The sequence below is a fragment of the Pan troglodytes genome, chromosome 9 (genome assembly GCF_028858775.2).
Source record: "Pan troglodytes isolate AG18354 chromosome 9, NHGRI_mPanTro3-v2.0_pri, whole genome shotgun sequence".
NCBI lineage: Eukaryota > Metazoa > Chordata > Mammalia > Primates > Hominidae > Pan > Pan troglodytes.
In genome coordinates this window covers 65,190,896-65,199,525 of record NC_072407.2, presented here as the reverse complement: position 1 = coordinate 65,199,525, position 8,630 = coordinate 65,190,896, and the positions used below count along the sequence as shown (strand labels likewise).

At 49.8% G+C, this 8,630-nt stretch overlaps 1 protein-coding gene across 9 annotated transcripts in view; it reads right to left on the bottom strand.

Moving 5' to 3' along the window:
* Window positions 1–1,369: 1,369 nt before the first annotated feature.
* The window catches only part of SLC3A2 (solute carrier family 3 member 2), a 30,107-nt gene continuing 22,846 nt past the window's right edge, over window positions 1,370–8,630 (bottom strand). For all 9 annotated transcript variants that reach the window (XM_001159413.7, XM_054662367.2, XM_001159517.7 and 6 more), the window contains 8 exons: window positions 8,157–8,330; window positions 7,215–7,306; window positions 5,691–5,759; window positions 5,526–5,584; window positions 4,872–5,052; window positions 4,621–4,764; window positions 2,016–2,099; window positions 1,370–1,903 (listed from right to left, as the gene is read on the bottom strand). In XM_001159413.7, the coding sequence (XP_001159413.2) occupies window positions 1,541–1,903; window positions 2,016–2,099; window positions 4,621–4,764; window positions 4,872–5,052; window positions 5,526–5,584; window positions 5,691–5,759; window positions 7,215–7,306; window positions 8,157–8,330 (1,166 nt within the window). In that variant the 3' untranslated portion in view covers window positions 1,370–1,540. The remainder of the gene's footprint in view (window positions 1,904–2,015; window positions 2,100–4,620; window positions 4,765–4,871; window positions 5,053–5,525; window positions 5,585–5,690; window positions 5,760–7,214; window positions 7,307–8,156; window positions 8,331–8,630) is intronic.

Below are 8,630 nucleotides of genomic sequence, written 5' to 3'. Positions count from 1 at the left end.
TCTATGTGTAGTGAAGAATTCTTACTTGGAAGTCTGGCCTTTACCCTCGGCTACTGGTAAGTGCCCTCTAGACCCATGGAATGTCCTGACCAACAGGAGTGTCAGTGATAAATGTGATTTACGATCTGAGCTTTGGAACAGGCAACCTCTGGGGGAAATGGAGACAACTAAAGGCCTTAGCCCAAAGCTCTCACAGGGGATGAAGATTAAAGGTCAGCCACAGGGCACTATGTGATTAAGCACCAGGGGAAACTCGGCACACCCAAGGATCAAGTGAGCTTCTCTGGTTATATCTCCGTCATGGCCGGGAAGAGGTACCAGGACTCCATTGCAAGACAGCAGGAAGCTTCTTATTTAGCTCCCTCCCAGACCCCGCCCCAGGCCTCTCATCTTTTGGCTGGCTCTCATCTCATTTATTTTGCTGTAATAAAATCATAATCCCAATACCTTCCTGAGTTCTGAGTCACTCTAGTCTATTACCTACCTGAAAGTGGTCATGGGGACCCCTGAACTTGCAGCTGGTATTGAAGTGAAAACAGACTTGGGGGGACCATGCCCTCCAACCACGTAGGCTGCCAAACTCTCTGCACCCTACGTGACCACCTTATTACAACTGTCATGATCTGCCCACTCCTTGCCGATGAGACTTCATCCCTTACTCCTTTCCTCACTCATATCAGCCAGGCTCCCACCCCTCAGTCCCAGGAAGCCCCTTCCCCAGATACTCACCAGGTGAACTCCCTCACTTATTAGGCCTTTACTCACAGGTCACCTCCTTGGTGAGGCCTCCTTTGGCCCCCTCTACCCTGAAACACCTTTCCTGCTTTACTTTTTCCTCCATAAAAACACTGTCACCATATCCTCCGCACTACAACAGCTGTGTCTTTTTTCTTTGCTCCCCACAAGAGTATGAGCCCCAAGGAGGCAGGAATTTTTGTACTGGGTTCCCTGCTGTGACCCCAGAACAGGGACAGTTTCTGGTATGTGCTGAGTGTTCAACAAATTCTTGAATGCATGACCTCTAGTATCCTTTAGAAATACCTTTTAAAAACCAGACCATCCCACCCCTACTCTCCGTGAAAGGCCAAGTCTGCAAAAACAGGAAAACTAACTATGTTTGGCTAGAGCCCTTTGCTGAAGGGGATGAAGTTAAGAGTCGGCAAGACCCAAGATGTCCAGAGAGCCCCGTGGCCCAGCGTGGGTGAGGCATGGGTGCTTTCCCAGCCCTGACACCTCCATGCTGTTGACTTTGGGAGGCCCCCTCTCCTCTGGCCCTTGGACCCTACATAAATAATGAAGGAGTTGGAGCAGATGCATGGGAGGGGAGGAAGGAGAGAAATTCCTGCTATGAGAGAAGCAGAGGGAAGACTTCACCATGCAGGGGTGACTTTTATTTGAAGGCAGAAAACACCCTATTTGGGGGTTCACTTATAATCTGCAACAGTTTGTTTGTTTGTTTGTTTTTAAAAAAGAGAAAAATCAGAAGCCAAAGGGCCTGGGAAGGAAAGGAGAAGGGTAGTGGGTCCATGTCAGGCTGAAGTCAGGCCGCGTAGGGGAAGCGGAGCAGCAGCCCTTCGTGAGGCTCCAGTTTCAGGCGTTCCAGCTCAAGAGGGGAGCCCTCCTCACGGCCTGGCTGGGTGCTGAGCAGGAGGTCAGCCTTGGCTGGCAGGCTGGCGCTGGCAGGCAGGTCGGAGGCCTGCAGTCCAGCCGAGAGGCCCACATCCCCAAAGTTAAGCACTACCAGAAAACGCTCATTCTGGTCCCAGTGGCGGATATAGGAGAAGAGTCCAGGCCCAGCGGAGAACGCGTGGAAGTCCCCATGCAGTAGGGAGCGCTCCTTACTCCGCTGGTCACTCAGCCGCCGGAACAAGGAAAGGAGGGAGCCAGGGTCTTCACTCTGGCCCTAAGAATGATAAAAACATAGCAGAAGCGCGTGAGGGGCTCCCCTGGGTACAGACTTCTACAAGCCCAGCCCACCCTCCACCGGTCAGTTTCTACCCATCTAGAACTCTTACCTTCACAGTCATGTTGGCACTTACAGCCCCTGGGATGTCAGGGAAGCTGGACTCATCCCACAGCATGACTGGAGCCTCCATAGGCTGAAAAGCAGAGAAAACAGGACTTTAAAAAGGCCTGGGGTCAGGCATGGTGGCTCACATCTGTAATTCCAGCAGTCTGGGAGGTCAAGGCCAAGAGGATCGCTTGAGCCCAGGCATTTGAAACCAGCCTCAGCAACATAATGAGCCCTCATCTCTACTACAAAATTTTAAAAAATTAGCTGGGTGTAGTGTTACATCCCTATAGTCCCAGATACTGGGGAGGCTGAGGAGGGAGGATCACTTGAACCCAGGAATTTGAGCTTGCAGTGAGCCATGACTCCACCACTGTACTCCAGCCTGGGCAACAGAGTGAGACCCTGTCTCAAAAAAAAAGCCCTGGGCCCACTGTCCCGTATCCCTCTTCCCATTCACATCCTCATCAATATATAACCTCCCCAACTCATGTCTGGCTAACTTTTTTTTTTTTTTTTTTGAGACGGAGTCTCGCTCTGTTCAGGCTCGAGTGCAATGGCACGATCTTGGCTTACTGCAATCTCTGCCTCCTGGGTTCAAGCGATTCTCCTGCCTCAGCCTCCCGAGTAGCTGACCATAGGTGTGCACCACCACACCCAGCTAATTTTTTTGTATTTTTAGTAAAGACGGGGTTTCACCATGTTGGCTAGGCTGGTCTTGAACTCTTGACCTCAGGTGATCCACCCACCTTGGCCTCCCAAAGTGCTGGGATTACAGGCATAAGCCACGACACCCGATCTGGCTAACTTCTACTGGATGAGTGAGGCAGGCTCCCACCTCAGGGTCCTCACACATACACTGTTGCCCCTCAGCCAAGAGCTCCCAGATGGCTGCCAGCCAGCTCTCTCACTTCCCTCAGGTATCTGCTTGGTTATCTTACCAGGTCTCCTATGGCTACTCTCTATAAAACAAGCCCCATCATCCCCTAGTCTCTAGGCTCCTTACCCCGCCTTCTTTTGCATAGCACTGATCAGCAGCTGGCGTTTTATTTATGCATATCTAATTATCTAACCACCTCCAGCTCTCTCGTGCAATGCTGTATCCTCAGTGTAACAGACAGAAATTATTCTATAAACATCTGTGGAATAAATGAATAACTGGTTCTATAAACATCATGCTGATGGCCGGGTGCAGTGGCTCGCACCTGTAATCATAGCAGTTTGGGAGGCCAAGGTGGGAGGATCATTTGCACCCAGGAGTTTGAGAACAGCCTGGGCAACATAGTGAGACCACACCTCTACAAATTTTAAAAATTAGCTGTGGCCAGGCACAGTGGCTCACACCTGTAGTCCCAGCAATTTGGGAGATCAGGGCAGGCAGAGCGATTGAGCCCAGGAGTTGGAGACCAGCCTGGGCAACAACAGTGAAAGCCTGTCTCTACAAAAATTAGCCAGGCATGGTGGTGTGTGCCTGTATTCCCAGACCACCTGTATTCCCAGCTACTTGGGAAGCTGAGGCGGGAGTATCACTTGAACCCAAGAGGCAGAGGTTGCAGTGAGACATAATCGCACCACTGCAATCCAGCCAGATCAACAGAGCAAGAACCTGTCTCCAAAAAAAAAAAGATCAGCTGGGCATGATGGCACGCACCTATCTATGGTACATATCCCAGCTACTCAGGAGGCTGAGGTGGGATGATCACTTCGGCCTGGGAGGCGGAGGCTGCAATGAACCAAGATCATGCCACTGCACTCCAGCCTGGGCGACATAGGGAAATGCTATCTTAAAAACAAAAACAAAAAACAAACAAACAAAAAAAGTCGGGGATCAACAGTAACCCTGTATCTAAAGCTAGTGAATGCCTTTGTAGTAGTATCCCTACCATGTATTTCTTTCTTTCTTTTCTTTTCTTTTCTTTTTTTTTTTTGGAGAAGGAGTCTCCCTCTGCCGCCCAGGCTGAAGTGCAGTGGCACAATCTCAGTTCGCTGCAACCTCTGCCTCCAGGTTCAAGCGATTCTCTTGCCTCAGCCTCCCCAGTAGCTGGGACTACAGGCGTGCACCACCACACCTGGCTAATTTTTGTATTTTTAGTAGAGACTGGGTTTCACCCTGTTGGCTAGGCTGGTTTCGAACTCCTTACCTCCAGTGATCCACCCACCTTGGACTCCCAAAGTGCTAGGATTACAGGCATGAGCCACCGTGCCCAGCCACTGCCATGTACTTCTCCACTTATTTATCTGGCTCCCTCACTAAACTATGAGCTCCTGAGGGCACAGAGCCTAGCACAGTACCCACTGTCCAAAGAATAAAGGAATGAATAAATGAATGGTGGCTACCATAGCAAACATCTGCCAGGTACCAGGCATTACCATTAAAAACATGCCCTCATTTAATACTAACCACCCTTCAAGAAATGCAGTAACACAAGGGATGACCAAAATTCAGAAAGGTAAAATAATTTGCCCAAAGCCACATAGCCACTCAGCTACTGACTAAGAATCAAACGCGTTTTCACCCCAAGGCTCACGTCTATCTGCCGCCATCCCCAGAATCAACATTGTAAGATGGATAAACAACCTCCCTGTGACAGAAAGACAGCAAGCAGTACCTGTCCAGGAAGGGCAGCCGCATCCAGGCCAATCTCATCCCCGTAGCTGAAAACAGGGGTCCCTGGCAGGGTGAAGAGCATCAGCTGGTAGAGTCGGAGAAGTTGAGCCGGCAAGAAGGAAGTCAGGAGCCTTGCCTGAGACAACTACAGGGAGAGACACTCCAGTGAGCCCCATAACCCACCTCTGCCTCTGTCTCCCAACAACCCTTTCTTCTCCCATCTGCCCCCTTTCCCACCAGCATGGTACTCACACTCCAGCTGCACCAGTGATTGCCAGTGGCATTCAAATACTGTGTGACTAGGGATTTTGTATGCTCCCCAGTAGAACCAGAATCAGACAGGTATGAGCTAGTCAACAGCAAGTCTTTGTTGGATTCGAGTAGGCTCAGGATCTGCTGAAGGTCGGAGGAGTTAGTCCCCGCAATCAAGAGCCTGCAGAGGGGAGGGAGGAGTTCAAGGTTAGCACAAGAAAGAATGGGGCCGGGCGCAGTGGCTCACGCCTGTAATCCCAACACTTTGGGAGGCTGAGGCGGGTGGATCACTTGAGGTCAGGAGTTCGAGACCGGCTTGACCAACATGGAGAAACCCCGTCTCTACTAAAAATACAAAATTAGCCAGGTGTGGTGGCCCGCGTCTGTAATCCCAGCTACTTGGGATGCTGAGGCAGGAGAATCGCTTGAACCCAGGAGGCAGAGGTTGCAGTGAGCCAAGATCACGCCATCGCACCCCAGCCTGGGCAAAAAGAGCGGAACTCCATCTCAAAAAAAAAAAAAAAAAAAAAAGCTAAAGAAAGAATAAAGGTAAAGAAAATGCTCTAGACTAGGAATCCCCCCTTCTTAGGCCTAGCACTCCACTGAGGGGTTCCCACAATGGAGCTGAGTCAGCAGAATGGCTCCTGCACCCACCTGTCTTCACTGAAGCCCTTGGTGATGTTTTGCCACTCAGCCAAAAATGAGGATGCATCCTAGAAAGAAAAAAGCAGAATCAAGGACCAGAGAATATTACTAGGCTCTAGCTGAGTCCCTCTGTTCTCGCCCAAGCTTTGTCCCTAATGTGGAAAGGGAACTCACCTTCAGATTCTCTATGTCCCGAACCTGGAACCCATCCACGCCAGCTTGCAGCCAAAACTCCAGAGCATCCTATAGGGGGCAGAAGAATAAAGGACAGACATCAGTTCTCAGGAAAAGGCTCAGAAAATTCCAGCCCACACTAAACCTCACCCACCACACACTTCCCCGGGAGCTGGGGAGAGTCCTGTGCCTTGCCTGGGTCTTCCCCACCTGCACTACAAAGGCTTAGCCTTTGGACTCCTCCAGCTCTACCCTTCCACTGATTTTCTTAGTGCTACAGCATTTTACTTCTCATTCTTGCCTCTGGCAAATCACACAGCTTCAACTTTGAAAGCCACAGAAAAGGCCCCAGAGAAAAGGTATGTCCATAAACATAACTTCGTTTAACACTTAGCATTGGAATGTTAGCATACCTATTTTAGAGATGAAGAAACAGACCCAGAGAAGCAGGGAGATGCGTCCACAGTCATCATCAGTGAGCAGCAGACAGGATCTAAAATGTCAGTCAAGATCCCCCCTCTCCCAGTTTCCTGAGGCCTGGGGAAGGTGTGAGTACAATAACTGCTCAGAGCAAGGCCAAGGATGAAAGATTGAAATTCAAAGCATAGCGCCAGGGCAGTTTAGATTTGAAAAGAGGCCAGTGCTGCTGAATGGAATCCTGGCAGTCCTGCACACACTGTGGAACTTCACCCCCACTCTCCTTTTCTTCCCTTTCTCTGGGCCATGTACTCTCTCCTCTGGTCTCCATTTCCATCTGAGGGTACCGCCCCTCATGCCAAACCATCCAAAAACATTCCCTCATCAGCAACTTTTAAAGGGTCCCCTAGTAACTGGCAAGGCCTAAACTGGATGATCCCGGGGTCCTACCCAAATGCTGGGAGTCCAGAATTCTATCTTAGAATCACAGCTACCAGCAGTGTCAGTATCTGCTTCCATTTTTGTTCTACCCATTCTGAACAGGTCAGTGTCCTAGGACCCAGACATCAGGAGCTAGGTGACATTCAAAGCCCTACTCCTAGCCTGCTGGGTACACATTTGAACCTATGGCAAATTATATACCTTGTATGGTTATACAGAGAATTAGAAAACATCTATAAAATACTTGGCATAGTCCCAGACACATAGGAGTACCCCAGTGCTTATAATTTCAGACTGGGCTCTATTCCAAACACATCAAACAAGAACTGGGAAACCAGTCAGGACAGGATTCTCACAGAGAAAGGGCTTCCTCTCCCAAAAGAAAGAAAAATCAAACTTCCAGACTGACTTCTGAGAAGGTCCCTTCCTGGCACTGTCTCATCCTCAGAGTCAAGGAAATAAGAAAAATAAGAGGTCAGAAAAGGAACAAGAAAAACAGGTGTCCTATTGGCCTAACCTTTGGCTATAGGAGGAGACATTCCTGCTTGGTCCTAAGGAGCAAAGGGACCCTCAGCTGGAGTCAGGCTGGGTCTACAGGGCTTGCTGTGAAAGGACCGTCCCAGCCCCAGCATCTGACTTCCACCAGCCATCAGCTCCAACACTCACCTTCACCTTGGTGGCCACAGTGTCAACCTGAGTGGAGAACCACGAGTTCTCACCCCGGTAGTTGGGAGTAAGGTCCAGAATGACACGGATGCCTAAAACAACGGAGGAAGACGCAATCATGAGACAGTCTATGAGTTAAGGGAAAATAAGGAAATCACAAATGCAAGTCACTGAGTGTTTCCTATGTATTATTTGGTACAAAAGCTTGAATTTGAACCCGGGCAAAATTCATTCCATTGAAACAGATGTGAGCAAGGAAGGGCCTTAAGATATGGGAAGGCAGGCCAGGCGAGTTCAAAACCAGACCGGTCAACATGTTGAAAATTGTCTCTACTAAAAATAAAAAAATTATCTGGGTGTGGTGGCGCACGGCTGTAGTCCCAGCTACTCAGGAGGCTGAGGCACGAGAATCGCTTGAACCCTGGGGGAGGAGGCTGCAGTAAGCTGAGATCGTTCCACTGCACTGCAGCCTGGGTGACAAGAGTGAGACTCCATCTCAAAAAAAAAAAAAAAAAAAAGATATTGGAAGGCAGAAAGTTTATAGTGCAGAGAAGTGGCCCCTGTGTTCCCCACTCCCAAAGTGAACCTTTTTAAACATGTGTCTATATCGAGTCGTAAAACAATATTTGGGATTCCCCCCCCCCTCAAAAAAACCTACTGTTTTACAAGTTTAAAACCACTGGTTTAGTAAATATCTATATTTTGCAAATAAGGGCACTGAAGCCCAGAAGTTAAATGACCTGCTCAAGATTCCACAGCCAAGTAGAAAGCCCCCAGACGACTGGACAAATCCATTTTAGGCTGAAGACTAACAAATCTCCCCTCTACCTGCCCTAGGAAAACTCAGAGCCAGTTAGCAGGAAACCAGACAAAAGTTCTAGCCTACTTTTCCTCTGGCCAAGTCCTTTCTAGCTGTTTCCTTGGGAACCCCAGGATACCCACTCTTTTTTTTAGCCGATTGCAAGAGACTGTCAAAATCTTCCTTGGAGCCAAAATTGGGGTCGATCTGCAGCAAGTCAGTCTGAGCGACATCATCCTTCTGGTTCTTGTGAATTGGGCCCAGCACAAGGCCCTTCACCTTCAGAGAGCTCAGGTAATCGAGACGCCCCTTCAGACCTGAAATGGGGGCTGGGTTAACAAGTGAGGCCCCTCTGAGAGGCCCCTGACCTCCCCACCCTCCCTTCTCCCAGCGCCTAAGGGTGGGACGGGGAGGGGGCAAAGGGGGAGAGAGGGAGGCAAGGCTGAATCACGAGACTCAGAGGAGCTGATGTAAGGAGTCCTGCACATTACTTCAGAAACCGGTTGCAACTGGCTTCTGGCGCCGCGGGGAGGGAGGACGCTGAGTCACCCACCCTCGTGACGGAGTGAGGGGCGGGTCGGCTTTCTTCAAAGAAAGGAGGGAAGGACAATGTGCCG